This window comes from Phalacrocorax aristotelis, chromosome 1 (genome assembly GCF_949628215.1).
Source record: "Phalacrocorax aristotelis chromosome 1, bGulAri2.1, whole genome shotgun sequence".
In the NCBI taxonomy this organism is placed as follows: Eukaryota; Metazoa; Chordata; class Aves; order Suliformes; family Phalacrocoracidae; genus Phalacrocorax; species Phalacrocorax aristotelis.
This window is the reverse complement of record NC_134276.1, coordinates 218495143-218508755: the sequence shown is the minus strand read 5'-3', so window position 1 is coordinate 218508755 and position 13613 is coordinate 218495143. Positions and strand designations below refer to the sequence as shown.

Genomic DNA, 13613 nt, shown 5'->3' with positions numbered 1-13613 from the left:
CTGCCCTCAGTCCTGGGATGGATCCGGGCACCCCCTGCCCTCAGTCCTGGGATGGATCCGTGCCCCCCTGCCCTCTGTCCTGGGATGGATCCGGGCTCCCCTTACTCTCTGTCCTGGGATGGATCCGGGCACTCCCTGCCCCCCTGTCTGTGGGGGGCCCTCTGAGCCCTGTTGCCCAGCTGGGCAGGTACCCCCCGAGCAGCCCCTGCAGCCCGAGCTCTGGCTGTTCTTCCCCATGCCGGGGCAGCCTGCACCGGGTGCGGCAGCACGCCAGCACCCTTCTTTGCATGTGCCTGGGGCTGGGGCGCTGACGCCGCCAGGTGCCAGCACGTGGCCGCGGTGGCTTTGGGGCCACGTGAGCGGGTGCTGGGGGACATGCTGCTCCTGCTGCTCACGAGTGAAAACAGGGCACGTGGGGCCGGGGAAGCTCTTTTCATCTCGGCCAGACTCACCCCCCGGCTCCGGCGCTGGCACCTGAGCGCAGATGCCCCTTCGCGGGGTGACGACGAAAGCAGAGCCGGGGCCTCCCCACCACGGGCGCCCCATCAAAGGGAGCAGCGGGGGCCACGCGTCGCTGAGCCGCCCGCGTGCGTCGATGGGGCCCGGCTGCGTCGGCCCTGTTTGCTTTGGGGCAGGGATGACATTTCGGGTGGCTCACAGAGTGCTTCGCTACCCACCCCTCCCTGCCTGCCCGGGGATAAAATCCCCCGGGGCTGCTGCCCAGCTCCCCGGAGGGTCCGAGCCAGCGCCCGCTGCCGTGCCGAGCTCCTGAGGGGACGCAGGTGAGTCCCTGCCGCACTGCAGGGAAGGGGCTGCTCTCCCGCATCGGGGTGCCCTGGCTGCAGGGCATCCTCCACCCCAGCCTGCAGCCAGAGCAGCCCAGGAGAACCTGCACCCTGTGCCTGGCATCCCTGCACCCCTGTGTGCCTGCACCCTGCATCCCTGTGTGCCTGCACCCTTGTACCCTGCACCCTGCATCCCTGCACCCCTGTGTGCCTGCACCCTGCATCCCTGCACCCTGCATCCCTGCACCCCTGTGTGCCTGCACCCTGCATCCCTGTGTGCCTGCACCCTTGTACCCTGCACCCTGCATCCCTGCACCCCTGTGTGCCTGCACCCTGCATCCCTGTGTGCCTGCACCCTTGTACCCTGCACCCTGCATCCCTGCACCCCTGTGTGCCTGCACCCTACACCCTGCAACCTTGCACATAACACTCTGCATCCTGCATCCCTGTAACCCTGCACTCCTGCAACCTGACTCCCTGCACCCCAGCATCCCTGCACCTCTGCATGCCCCACCCTGTGTCTGTGCACCCTGCATCTTGCACCCCTGGCTGCCTGCACCCCTGTGCCCTGCATCCCAGCACTGCTACACCACACATCATGCCTCCTGCATCCCTGCACCCCACACCCCTGCACCTAACACTCTGCATCCTGTACCCCTGCATCCCTGTAACCCTGCACCCTGCAACCCCGCACCCACACCCTCCCACGCCCTGCACCCTGACTCCCTGCATCCACATGCCCTGCACCCCACACCCTGCACCCTTGCATCCCTGTAACCCTGTACCCTGAATCCCTCTCTTTTGCACCCCTGCTCACCGCATTCCTGCACCCCCCACGGCTCAGCCTGGCAGCAGGAGAGCCAGGCAGGGGGCTCAGGCACCCATGGAGGGGGGGTTCAGCAGGGAGCTGAACACCCCCCATCCTGCTGCCGTCCCTCCGCAGGGAAGGGACAGATGGGACCGACGAGGACGCTGAGGCTCGGCCTGCTGGGCTGCCTGCTGCTCGTCCCCTGGCTGCGCGGTGAGTGCCGGGGTGGGGGGACACGGCGGCGCCCCCCGCTCCTCCCCGCTGCCTGACCCCCCCGCCTTCCCCACAGGGCAGGAGCTGGCCGCCTGCGCCTGGGGCTGGGTGCCCTCCGAGGAGGGGTGCTACGGCTTCTTCCCCCGGGAGCTGAGCTGGAGAAGGGCAGAGGTGAGGCGGTCAGGGGAGCAAGGGGATGTGGGTTTGGGGGTGACCTCCCATGGGGCACCCCATGGCCACAGTGTCCCATGGCACTCAGCAGGGAGGTGGGCTTCGGTGGTCCCTGCTGGGGCCGTGCTTTGGGTGGCCCGGGATGGGGGTGGTCCTCTCCGAGGAGGTCCTGGCCCTGTGCGGGACCAGCTGCCACCACGGTGGCACCATGGCCACGCTGTGACAAGGGAGAGCATCCAGCTGTGCCGGGCACCGCGTGTGCCCATGCGCCGGCAGCACCGGTCCTGCCATCCTCATCCTCCGCGGAGACAGCAGTCGGGCGCCGGGGGTTGGGATCGGGGACTGGGACTGGGACTGGGGAGAGGGTCCGGTGTCACCCTCCCGTCCCCGCCGCAGGCCTTTTGCCAGCGCTTCGGGGCGGGCACCCACCTGGCCTCGGTGCACAGCGCGGAGGAGCACCAGGCCATCGCCACCCTGCTCTCCTCCCGCTCCGGCAATGACAGTGAGGAGGAGGAGGCCAGGGACGATGGCATCTGGATCGGCCTCCACCGTCCCCTGGGGGTGAGTGCGGCCCCGGGACAGAGCTGGGACCCTCCCGGGACCCCCAGGACCCGCTCCCAGCAGCCCCAAACTGGTCTGGTGGCACGAGCTGGGGGTCACGGAGTCATTCCCTGCCGCAGAGCCGCCGCTGGCAGTGGTCGGACAGCTCAGAGGTGGACTATGGCTCCTGGCACCGGCAGCCCAGCTCCAGGAGGAGAGCCTGCGTTGCACTGCAGGACTCCGCTGGTGAGCATGGCCACACCGGTGGCACTGGGGACCCGGCCATCAGGTGGTCCCAGCCACCAGCATCCCCCGCCATGAGGGTCCCCAGTTACCGGTATCTCTGGCCATCAGGGTCTCCAGCCACCAGCATCCTTGGCCACCGGTGTCCCTCGCCACCGGCAGCCCTGGTCACCCACAGCACAGGCTGACCCCCACGGCGCCTGCCAGCTCATGGCTGGGGCAGCCCTCGGTGGTGGGTGGCACCCGGGTGTGCATGCACACACAGACACTGTGCACACACGGACACACGCACACGCGTGCTGTGCAGGCGCCAACACAGGCATACGCACCCTGTGCACATGTGTGGCACACGTGTGCATGGGTGCACACTGCATGCACACGCACACTGCATGCACATGCACGCTGCGCGCACACCTCTGCACAACGCACACCGCACACACACACCTTGCACACACGTGTGCTCTGCACCTGCACAAACACACGCACACACACACGCAGCCTGTGAGCCCCGGGGCTGGCTGCGCTCCCGGCAGCGGGGCCGCAGGGGGGCCGTGACGGGGGTGCCAGGGGTCTCACGGCTTCTTTCCCTTCCAGATTTCATGACGTGGTACAGCGACGTCTGCGCCGACAGAAAACCCTTCATCTGCAAGTCCACTGCCTAGAACCGGGGGCAGCACCCCAGTGCCAGCCCCGCCGCCCTCCCTGCCTGTGCCCCCCACTGGACACCCCCACCAGCCTCCCTCCCTGACCCCTCCCGCCCACCACCTCTGCCCGACCCCCCTGCCCACCCCCCCTGCCTGCCATCCCTACCTGTCCCCCTGCCCACTATGGCCACCAGCCGCAGTAAAGGTCCCTGAACCCACCCTGGTCTGCGCATCATTTGTCCTCGCTGCCTGGATCGGGCTCCCATGCTGACCCACAGCGCCGTGGGGCTGGGGACGGAGGGACCCAAGCATCCCCATGTTCACAGGGTGCCGGGATCACCCGGCCACCGATCACCCTGGGGTGCAGGGACAGGGCCCGGGATGGGGAGAGAGACAGTGTCCAGGCGACCCCAGGCAGGGAGAACTGCCAGAGGAGAGCTGGGGCTGGCGGAGCGAGCCCTGCAGCACACCCCCTGGGGCCCCCGTAGCCCCCTTGGGACCCCCACGGCCTCCGGAAGATCCCCATCACCCCAGCGGGGCTCCTGTGGTCCCAGAGGGATCCCATGTTCCATGTGGGACCTCTGCGATCCCCAAGGGTCCCCCATGGACTTAGGGAGAACCCCCACGGACCCAAGCAGATCCCCAGTGTCACAGTGGGATCCCATCGCCCCTGCGGGATCCCCCACAGCTCTTGTGGAACCCTGGTGCTTCCTTTAGGACCCCCATGGGACCCCCATAGCCCGCGTGGGACCCCTATGGCCCCCCCCATGGCCCATGTGGGATACCCATTGCCCCCAGCACAACCCCCCAACCCCACAGACCCCCTGTGGCTCCATGGGACCCCTGTGCCTCTGGTACCTGTCTGTCCTACAGATGACTCCTGCAGCAGCTGCCTGCGTCCCCCATGTGTCCATGCCCTGCCTGCGCATCCCTGTCCTGTCCCTGTCCCCACATCCCCACGTCCCCAAGTCCCCCGTCCCCCCCGTCCCCTCGTCCCCATCCCTGTCCCCTGGCTTCCCAGCACAGTTTGTTGTGCAGCTGCCATAGTAACTGGGGGAGGAGAGCCCGGCCAGAGCTCGGCACTGCTCAGGGTAAGGGGGCCCAGCCCTGCCAGGACCTCCGCCCCCGGAGGCTGGGGGTGCATCCCTGGGGTCGCAGGGGCTGCATCCATGTGGTATTGGGGGCTGTATATACGGGGTGCTGGGGGCTGTATCTATGGGGTGCTGGAGCTACTTCCCTGGGCTGCTGAGGGGCTGTACCCCTGGGGTGCTGGGGTTTCTCCCCTGGGACTGTCAAGGCTGTTCTCCGCGGGGTGCTGAGCAGGGGGGGTGGTGGGTGCAGACCCCCAGAGCTCCCCGGCCATTGTGACGCTGGTGCCACCATGCTGCCGGCTGCTTGCCCGCGGACAGCTGCTGGTGCCCAGACAGCAGACCCCCACCCCCTCGGAGGGGACCCCATGGCTGGCACCGGAGGGCGGCGGGACAGGGGTCGGGGTGTCGGGGCTGAGGGGCTGCGCTTGCTCCCACAGGGCCCACCATGTCGGCCAACGTCTGGGTGGGCAGCTGGAGGCCCCACCGCCCGCGGGGCCCCATCGCAGCTCTCTACAGTAGCCCCGGACCCAAGTACGGGCTCCCCACCAACGTCGGTGAGTTGGGGCCGCAGGGGGCTGGGGGGGCTGTGATGCCGGTGATACATCGGGGAGCCGGGGGGCTGGGGGTCCCGCATGCCACTGAGCCCCCTACCTGCACAGGCTACCATCTGCACGACCCCTCCCGCGGCCGTGCTCCCGCTTACAGCTTCGGGGTGCGCACAGGGGGGCGGCAGGAGGACCGCTCCCCAGGACCAGCATACATGCTGCCCCCCGGGACCACCGCCAAGGGCAAGGACGGGACCCCCGCTTTCTCCATCTACGGCCGCCCCCATGACCTGCCGCCCATCCGCACCCCTGGGCCAGGTGAGGAGGGGGCTGAGAATCCCAGGGGGCGGCAGGGCCGGGGACCACCCCCCAGCCGTGCTCATGGCCCAGACCCCCCCCTGCTCCCCCCAGGCTGCTACTCCCCAGAGAGGGCCGGCAGGTTGGCCTTCCCCTCCGCGCCTGCCTGCTCCCTCCGCTCGCGCACCAGGCACGGCACCAGCCACCAGACGCCGGGTAGGAGAGACGGGGGCTGCGCTGGGCCCCCCATCACCCCACCAGGCTGGACTGAGCCCCCCATCACCCCTGGGCTGGGCCCCCCCATTGTCCCTGGTCTGAGCCCCCCATCATCCCCAGGCTGGGCCCCCCCATCGTCCCTGGGCTGGGACCCCCCATCACCCCTGGGCTGAGCCCCCCCATCATCCCCAGGCTGGGACCCCCCCTCACCCCTGGACTGGGCCTCCCATCACCCCTGGACTGAGCCCCCCATCACCCCTGGACTGAGCCCCCCCACCTCCCCCAGGCCAAGCCCCCCCCCATCACCCCTGTCTGACCCCTCCCTCGCCACCTCCCCCAGGGGGGTAAACCCCACCCCACCCCACTGCACCCCAGCCCCCCAGCAGGGCCCGCCTGAGCCCCGCTCCCCCCAGGCCCTGCTGCCTACGGGCTGCCCCCCATGCTGGGTCCCCGCGTGGTGAGCAAGAGCTCGGCCCCCAACTACTCCATTCCGGGGCGCAGCAACGTCGGCGCCTTCTACGAGGACTTGTGCAAGGTGAGGTGTGGGGGGTTGGGGGGCTGGGGGGCTGAGGGGCCAGGGGGCACGTCACCGCACCCTCTGCCCGCAGACGCCGGGGCCCTGCAGCTACCGCGTGGTGGACGCCGATGTCTACAAGCGGCGGGCGCCGCAGTACAGCATGCTGGCGCGCAACCCCCTCCCCGGGGACAACACCACCAAGCCGGGACCCGGCGCCTACAGCCCCGAGCAGGTGAGGGGGTGACCGCAGTCCCCCCAGCACAGGCAGGGTGGGTTGGGGGTCCCAGCCATGAGACCCCTGGCCCTCACCGCCGCCGCCTCTCCCACCCAGCAGGGCCGGCAGCAGGGGCTGACCTTCGGGATCCGGCACTCGGAGTACCTGACTCCCCTCATCGTGGATGTGCCCGACTAGGGGGGCGCGGGGCCGCCGTGGGGCCGCGGGCGACGACCGATGCGAAAAGATTGATGCCTTCAGCCACAGTTGCTCACCGGCTCTTCTCGTGTCCGCCGCGTCGCCCGGCCGGGGCTGCCACATCCCGCTCCGCCCCGGGTTGGGCAGCACCACCCGGACACCTCGGACATCCCGGGGGGGTTGGGGACCACTGGCCCCCCACAAGCTGCCCTTTCCCGGCCCATGCCCTTCTCTCCTCAGAGGCAACCCTGGCCACGGAGGGGGGAAGCAGCGCTGAGCTCTGGCCCCACAGCCCCATGGCCAGGGCGGTGCATGTCAGGGACAGTGGATGCGCTGCCCATGCGGGTACCGGCCCTCTCCCTGCCCAGCGCACCCAGCTGGCTCTTTCTGTCTGGCCATGCTGTCCCCTTCCCCATCCCATCCCATCCCATCCCCGCCTGCCCGGCCGTGCCCCACAGGCAGTGGGGCTCTGCCACTGGCACTCCCCGTCCCGCTCCCAGTCCCAGCCAGACAAAGGGCAGAGGATGGCAGCGAACCTCAGCCAGGGCAGGGCTGTTGCCACCGTCCCACGGTACCGCCGGGTGCTGGCGCTCTGCCCACCGTGCCACAGCCCTGCGGCGGCACCAGCACTGCCACCCACACCTCCCCCGGTGACCCCCGCCGTGCCTGTCCCGCTGCTGCCCGGGCCTGACTCTGGCCGCGGGCCCCCGTGTCGGGCACTCGGCCCCCCTGGTGGCACCAGAGCCCTCACTCAGCCCCTCGGCGGGCGCCTGCCCAGACCCCTGCCCTGTCCCCCGACCTGGGGCTGGGGAGACACATTGTCACCTGGACGACACGCAGGACCTCGGAGCTGCATGGGGGGCACTGGCCAGGGAGGGGTCTCTCACTGGCAAAGTGCCGTGGGACACCCCCCGTGCTGAGGGCACCGTGGGTGCCACATGTGCCACGGGTGCTGTGGGTGCTGCGGGAGGGGATGCCGAGGGCTGTGCAGGTGCAAGGCAGGGGTGGCCATGCAGAGACCCTGGGCATCACCTGGGGCTGCCCCGTGGGGAATTGGGGGACCGAGGAGGGGGCCCGCTGCCACCCACCCACTCCAGCCTCTCCTTCACTCGCTGCCCTGAGGACAGAGTCCAGTGCGGGAGACGCCTCCTCACCACAGGCACAGGGCCAGGCAAGGCTGGCTGCGAGGAGACAGGGATGGCTGCCCACGCTTCCCTCCCGGCCCTCATCCGCAAGAAGCGGGATGGCGAGCGGCTGGAGGAAGAGGAGATCCAGAGCTTCGTGCGCGGTGTGACGGAGGGCACCGCGCAGCAGGGCCAGATCGGTGGGCGCACGGCAGGGTGGGGGACACATTGAGGGGACAGGGATGGGCGGGAGGCAGAAGTGGGGGTCGTGGGAGTGGGACGTGGCAGGGGACACCGCCGGGGGCACAGTGGGGGCTGCGGCGCAGGGACGTGGTGGGGAACACGGGGGAGGCATGGCCGGGATGGAGCTGGGGGAGACACGCGCATTGCCAGAGGACCTGGCACGGGGTCATGGCAAAGGCTGGCGGAGCGTGACACACAGGGAGACGTGGCAGGGCGGAGGCCCCCCGGCAGCAGTGGGCTGTGGGGGCCCGGCAGAAAGCAGCGGGTGGGACCGCAAGTTCAGCCCCAGGGACGCGGCAAGGGGTCGTGGCAGGGGGATGCAGCCGGGGACCGCCCCAGTGGGACGAAAGAAACCCTTGGAGCGGGGCGGGATAGGGATGTCAGGGCTGCAGGGCCCTCGGGTGGGGTCCTGGGGAGGGGACCGGGGGGGTCACCCCACCGCTGCGCCCCCCAGGTGCCATGCTGATGGCCATCCGGCTGCGTGGCATGGACGCAGCGGAGACACTGGCGCTGTCGCGGGCCATGGCGGCCTCAGGCCAGGCACTGGCATGGCCCCCTGCCTGGCAGGGGCTGGTGGTAGACAAGCACTCAACGGGCGGCGTGGGGGACAAGGTCAGCCTGGCCCTGGCCCCCGCCCTGGCCGCCTGTGGCTGCAAGGTGAGCGGGGGGCACCGGGGCTGGCGGGGCAGGGCAAGGGTCCCCAGCTCCCTGCACCCACCTGCCCGCACCCGCAGGTGCCCATGATCAGTGGCCGGGGCCTGGGCCACACCGGGGGCACACTGGACAAGCTGGAGGCCATCCCCGGCTTCCGCGTCTCCCAGAGCCCCGAGCAGGTGAGGGATGGGGACCGGGATGCGGCCACCCCACCGGCACCCCACCGGCATGGCGGGCTGGAGGGGACCGGCGGGGTGGAGGGGTGTGGGTGGTGGTGGGATGCAGGAGTCCGATGGGACATGGGATGCCAATGGGAGGTGGGATCCCAGTGGGATGAGGGATGCTGAGGGCAGGCAGGATGCGGGGGGGTGTGGGATGTTGAGGGGTGTGGGATGCTGGGGGGTGCAGGATGCCAAGCGGTGTGGGATGCTGGGGGGTGTGGGATGCCAAGGGAAGGGGGGATGCAGGGGGGTGCAGGATGCTGAGGGGAGCAGGATGCAAGGGGGTGCGGGATGCCTAGGTGTGCGGGATGCTGAGGGGAGGCAGGATGCTGAGGGGTGTGGGATGCTGAGGGGTGTGGGATGCTGGGGGGTGCGGGATGCTGGGGGATGAGGGATGCTGGGGGGTGTGGGATGCCAAGGGAAGGGGGGATGCAGGGGGGTGCAGGATGTTGAGGGGTGTGGGATGCTGGGGGATGTGGGATACCAAGGGAAGGCGGGATGCAGGGGGGTGCAGGAAGCTGAGGGGTGCGGGATGCAGGGGGGTGCAGGATGCTGAGGTGTGTGGGATGCTGAGGTGTGTGGGATGCCGGGGGGTGCGGGATGCTGGGGGATGAGGGATGCTGGGGGGTGTGGGATGCCAAGGGAAGGGGGGATGCAGGGGGGTGCAGGATGTTGAGGGGTGCGGGATGCTGGGGGATGTGGGATACCAAGGGAAGGCGGGATGCAGGGGGGTGCAGGATGCTGAGGGGTGTGGGATGCAGAGGTGTGTGGGATGCCGGGGGGTGCGGGATGCTGGGGGATGAGGGATGCTGAGGGGTGCAGGATGCCGGGTGGAGGCAGGATACAGAGGGGTGCGGGATGCTGGGGGATGAGGGATGCTGGGGGATGAGCGATGCTGAGGGGAGGTGGGATGCAGAGGAGTGCAGGATGTTGAGGGGTGCGGGATGCTGAGGTGCACGGGAGGCTGGGGGGTGTGGGACGTGGTTGGGAGGTGGGATGCCAGGGGGTGTGGGACACCGGGGGGACGCAGCACACTGATGGCCCTGCAGATGCGGAGCATCCTGGAGCGGGTGGGCTGCTGCATCGTGGGGCAGAGCGAGGAGCTGGCACCGGCTGACCGGGTGCTGTACAGCCTGCGGGACGTCACTGCCACCGTTGACAGCCTGCCCCTCATCACCGGTACAGGGGGCCGGGGGGGTCCCCAGCTCCTTGAGTGGCTGGGGAGGGGGCCTGCAGCGGGGAAGGGGCAGTGGGTGCCAACGAGGCTCCCCTGGCCCAGCCTCCATCCTGAGCAAGAAGGCAGCAGAGCAGCTCTCGGCGCTGGTGCTGGACGTCAAGTTTGGGAGCGCAGCCCTGTACCCCACGCAGGAGAGCGCGCGGGAGCTCGCCCAGAGCCTGGTGAGCCCCCGGCCACCCCCCCCACACCCCCCCTCGGCCCCCGGGGACAGCCCCTGCCCACTGGTGAACCCACACAGGTGGCGGTGGGCGAGCGGCTGGGCATCCGCACGGCGGCCGTGCTGAGCCGCATGGACGAGCCCGTGGGCCGCTGCGTGGGCAACTCGCTGGAGGTGCTGGAGGCCCTGGAGTGCCTGGATGGGGGGGGGCCCCCCGACCTGCGCGAGCTGGTCATCACCCTGGGTCAGCCACGTGACGGGGATGGGGACGCGGCATGGCCTGGGGCCCCCAACGAGTGCCCTGCTACCCCACAGCCTGGGGGGGTCCCCCTGCATTACCCCCACCCCGGGCAGCCCTGCCCCTGTCCCCCCGGGGTCCTGTCCCATGTCCCCATCCTCAAATCTGCCCCCCTGCCCATCCCCCTGTCCCTGCGCCCCCAAGGCTGTGTCCCATGTCCCCTTCCCCTTCTCCAGATCTGCCCCCCTGCCCATCCCCCTGGGGTCCTGTCCCATGCCCCCGTCCCCGTATCTGCCACCCTGCCCATCTCCCTGCCCCTGTGCCCCCAGGGTCCTGTCCCACGTCCCCTTCCCCAGATCTGCCCCCCTGCCTGGCCCTCCATCCCCCTCAACACCCTACCCCATGATGCCAACCCCCCAGTGCTCCCAGCCCCCTCTCAGTCGCTCAGGGGCATCCCCAGAGCTCTCCCAACCCCCATGCCCCGGGCAGAGGTGCAGGAGGGTGGCGGCAGGGGTGGGGTGGTGACCCCATGAGCAGGGGTCCCAGCCCGTGCCCTGCAGGTGGGCTGCTGCTGTGGCAGTGCGGGCTGGCCGGGGCAGCGGAACAGGCCAGCGAGCGGCTGGGCCGGGCGCTGGACGATGGCTCCGCCCTGCGCACCTTCGAGGCCATGCTGGGGGCGCAGGGGGTGCCCCCCGACACCGCCCACCACCTCTGCAGTGGGACCCCCGCTCAGCGCCGCCAGGTCCTCGGGCAGGCGAGGCTCTGTGAGGAGCTGCCTGCGCCCTGCGGAGGTGAGTGGGGATGGGGGTACGTAGGCAGCCCCCAACCCGCAACACCCCTTGCCCTCACCCCACACTCCCCCCACGCCCGCACACCTCTGGGAGGCCAAGGGCTCCCCCAGCCCCGAGTACTCTGGGGTCCCTGTGCCTCCCGTCCTGCACCCCCCTAACCCTTCCCAGGGCTGACCCAGCCCCTCCTGCCCCCTCCAATGCTCAGGGCTCCCCTGGCATATCTCCCCACCCCGGGGCCCCTGCATGCACCCCCTGTCCCATACCCCCTATATCTGGGGCTCCCTGGATCCCTCCCTGTCCCCCCCGCCCAAGGTGCGCCATATTTGGGGCTCCCCAATGGCCCCAGAGTCCCTGCCTACCTCTGCTGCCCCACACCCCCTATATGTGGGGCACCCCAACACCCCCAGGTCCCTCCCTATACCCCCTGCCCCACACCCCCTATATCTGGGGCAACCCCTGCCCGCGGCGCCCATTTCGGGAGCTCTCCCCGGGGGTCCCGGCCCCCCGCCCACCCCCGTGCCCCCCGGCAGGCTGGGTGCAGCGGGTGGAGGCCCTGCCGCTGGCCCGCGTCCTGCACGAGCTGGGGGCCGGCCGGGAGCGGGCCGGGGACCCCATCAACCTCCGCGTGGGCGCCGAGGTGCTGGTGGACGTGGGGCAGCGCCTGCGGGAAGGTAACGGGGGGAGAGGGAGGACACAGCGGGTGGGGTGGCGGGGAGCCCCCCGCGACCCCCCACCCACGGCCGGCCCTGCCCGCAGGCGAGCCCTGGCTGCGGCTGCACCACGACGGGGCCCCGGGAGGGGGAGCCCTGGGGGCGGGACCCCGCCAGGCCCTGCAGGCCGCCCTGCGCCTGGCGGCGGCGCCCCCCGGCGCCCCCCCACCCCGCCTGGCTGAGGCCATCCTGCCCCCCGGGACCCCCCCCGGGGCCGCCCCCGGCCGCTGACGCCGCTCTCCCGGCCCCGGGAGCCGCCGCCTGACCCGGGGTCACGGTCACGGTCACGGCCGGGCGGCCCCTGGCGGAGGAGCGGCGGGGCGCGCAGGCGCACAGCAGCAGCCGCCCTGTGGCCCTCAGTGCGCATGCGCCCGCCCCGTCTTCCGCTTCCGGCTGTGCCGGCGCGGCGCGCACCGGGCGGCGCAGGCGGGACGGGGCCCGGGGTCAGAGGGCAAAGGTTAGCGCGGGGCTGGGAGAGCGGCAGGAGGGGTGGGTTGAGGGGTGAAAGGGCAGTGGGTGGGGCAGGGCTGGGGTCAGAGGGCGGCAGGGGTGCACGGCTGGGGTCAAAGGGCAGCGGGTGGGGTGAGGGGTCAAGGGGCACTGGGGGCTGGGGTGCGGGGTCAGCGGTGACAGGTTGAGGGGTCGAAGAGCAGCCAGACAGATGGGGTGGTGGTCAAAGGGCAGCAGGAGGGGTGGGGGGCGACAAAGAGCACTGGGGGGCTGGGCTGTGGGGTCAAAAGGTGGCTGGGGGTGAAAGGGCACTGGGGGGCAGAGCTGTGGGATCAGAGGGCACCAGGGGGCTGGGGCAGGGGTCAGATGGCACTGGGGGTGGGGGGGTCAAAGGGCACTGGGAGGCTGGGCTGTGGGGTCAAAGGGTGACTGGTGGTCAAAGGTGACCAGGGGCTGGGGGTCAAAAGGGACAGCTCCCCCTCACGGCTCCGTTCGCAGCCCCGCCATGTTCCGGGCCCTGCTGCCCACCCGCCGCCTGCCCCGCCCGCTGCCCCGCCCGCCTGTCCCCACCCCCCAGCGCAGCCTGCAGGTGCCGAGGGGGACATCGCGGGGCGGGGGGCTGCCGCTGGGGCAGCGTCTGGTGGTGGTGGGCGCGGTGGGGGCGACGGTGGGGGCGGCGTGGCTGTACCTGCGGGAGGAGAAGGCGCAGCGGCAGCGGGCGCGGCGGCAGGCGGAGCTGCGGGAGCTGGCCCTGGGCCAGGGCGACTTCCAGCTGCTGGACCAGGCCGGGCGGCAGCGGTGCAAGGCCGACTTCCGCGGGCAGTGGGTGCTGCTCTACTTCGGCTTCACCCACTGTCCCGACGTGTGCCCCGAGGAGCTGGCAAAGCTGAGCCGTGCCGTGGCCCTGCTGGAGCGCGAGCCTGGCCTGCCTCCCCTCCAGCCCCTCTTCATCACCGTCGACCCCGAGCGTGACGACGTGGAGGCCGTGGGCCGCTACGTCCGTGACTTCCACCCACGCCTGCTGGGGCTCACCGGCACCCCCGAGGAGGTGCGGGCCGCCAGCCGTGCCTACCGCGTCTACGCCAGCGCCGGCCCCAAGGACGAGGACGGCGACTACATCGTGGACCACACCGTCCTCATCTACCTCCTGGCCCCCGACGGCCTCTTCCTCGACTACTACGGCCGCAGCAAGACAGACGCCCAGATCGCCCAGAGCGTCCGCCGCCACATGGAGACCTATGAGCCACTCCTCAACTGAAGGCAATAAAGGCGCCCACACCCCTGAAAACTGCCTCCTGCACCCTCC

General features: G+C 70.9%; 4 protein-coding genes across 4 annotated transcripts; all 4 read left to right on the top strand.

Moving 5' to 3' along the window:
* Window positions 1-648: 648 nt before the first annotated feature.
* On the top strand, window positions 649-3610 carry LOC142057772 (struthiocalcin-2-like). Its single transcript, XM_075094504.1, has 6 exons — window positions 649-782; window positions 1729-1806; window positions 1883-1977; window positions 2374-2538; window positions 2658-2763; window positions 3355-3610. The coding sequence occupies exons 2-6, from the start codon at window positions 1740-1742 to the stop codon at window positions 3420-3422; spliced, it is 501 nt and encodes a 166-aa protein (XP_074950605.1). The 5' UTR covers window positions 649-782; window positions 1729-1739; the 3' UTR covers window positions 3423-3610.
* A 1330-nt stretch (window positions 3611-4940) lies between these two features.
* CIMAP1B (ciliary microtubule associated protein 1B) lies at window positions 4941-6482 on the top strand. The gene is made up of 6 exons (XM_075094367.1): window positions 4941-5049; window positions 5155-5358; window positions 5452-5553; window positions 5967-6088; window positions 6162-6302; window positions 6402-6482. Exons 1-6 carry the CDS (start codon window positions 4941-4943, stop codon window positions 6480-6482), a joined length of 759 nt encoding a protein of 252 aa, XP_074950468.1.
* Window positions 6483-7644: 1162 nt separating this feature from the next.
* TYMP (thymidine phosphorylase) lies at window positions 7645-12089 on the top strand. The gene is made up of 9 exons (XM_075081818.1): window positions 7645-7806; window positions 8304-8506; window positions 8584-8682; window positions 9774-9903; window positions 10004-10122; window positions 10200-10362; window positions 10917-11147; window positions 11678-11818; window positions 11904-12089. Exons 1-9 carry the CDS (start codon window positions 7680-7682, stop codon window positions 12086-12088), a joined length of 1398 nt encoding a protein of 465 aa, XP_074937919.1. The 5' UTR covers window positions 7645-7679; the 3' UTR covers window position 12089.
* Window positions 12090-12146: 57 nt separating this feature from the next.
* Window positions 12147-13595, top strand: SCO2 (synthesis of cytochrome C oxidase 2). Its single transcript, XM_075081819.1, has 2 exons — window positions 12147-12314; window positions 12806-13595. The coding sequence occupies exons 1-2, from the start codon at window positions 12223-12225 to the stop codon at window positions 13563-13565; spliced, it is 852 nt and encodes a 283-aa protein (XP_074937920.1). The 5' UTR covers window positions 12147-12222; the 3' UTR covers window positions 13566-13595.
* The last annotated feature ends 18 nt before the right edge of the window (window positions 13596-13613 follow it).

Bases quoted from the DNA above. Each gene is read 5' to 3' on its own strand.
- LOC142057772 (XM_075094504.1), top strand. From the start codon at position 1,740: ATGGGACCGACGAGGACGCTGAGGCTCGGCCTGCTGGGCTGCCTGCTG. The intron at 1,807-1,882 runs GTGAGTGCCGGG...CCTTCCCCACAG, and splicing joins GCTCGTCCCCTGGCTGCGCG to GGCAGGAGCTGGCCGCCTGC. The intron at 2,539-2,657 runs GTGAGTGCGGCC...TCCCTGCCGCAG, and splicing joins GCCTCCACCGTCCCCTGGGG to AGCCGCCGCTGGCAGTGGTC.
- SCO2 (XM_075081819.1), top strand. From the start codon at position 12,223: ATGCGCCCGCCCCGTCTTCCGCTTCCGGCTGTGCCGGCGCGGCGCGCA. The intron at 12,315-12,805 runs GTTAGCGCGGGG...CTCCGTTCGCAG, and splicing joins CCCGGGGTCAGAGGGCAAAG to CCCCGCCATGTTCCGGGCCC.
- TYMP (XM_075081818.1), top strand. From the start codon at position 7,680: ATGGCTGCCCACGCTTCCCTCCCGGCCCTCATCCGCAAGAAGCGGGAT. The intron at 7,807-8,303 runs GTGGGCGCACGG...TGCGCCCCCCAG, and splicing joins CGCGCAGCAGGGCCAGATCG to GTGCCATGCTGATGGCCATC. The intron at 10,123-10,199 runs GTGAGCCCCCGG...GAACCCACACAG, and splicing joins GGGAGCTCGCCCAGAGCCTG to GTGGCGGTGGGCGAGCGGCT.
- CIMAP1B (XM_075094367.1), top strand. From the start codon at position 4,941: ATGTCGGCCAACGTCTGGGTGGGCAGCTGGAGGCCCCACCGCCCGCGG. The intron at 5,359-5,451 runs GTGAGGAGGGGG...TGCTCCCCCCAG, and splicing joins CATCCGCACCCCTGGGCCAG to GCTGCTACTCCCCAGAGAGG. The intron at 6,303-6,401 runs GTGAGGGGGTGA...TCTCCCACCCAG, and splicing joins GCGCCTACAGCCCCGAGCAG to CAGGGCCGGCAGCAGGGGCT.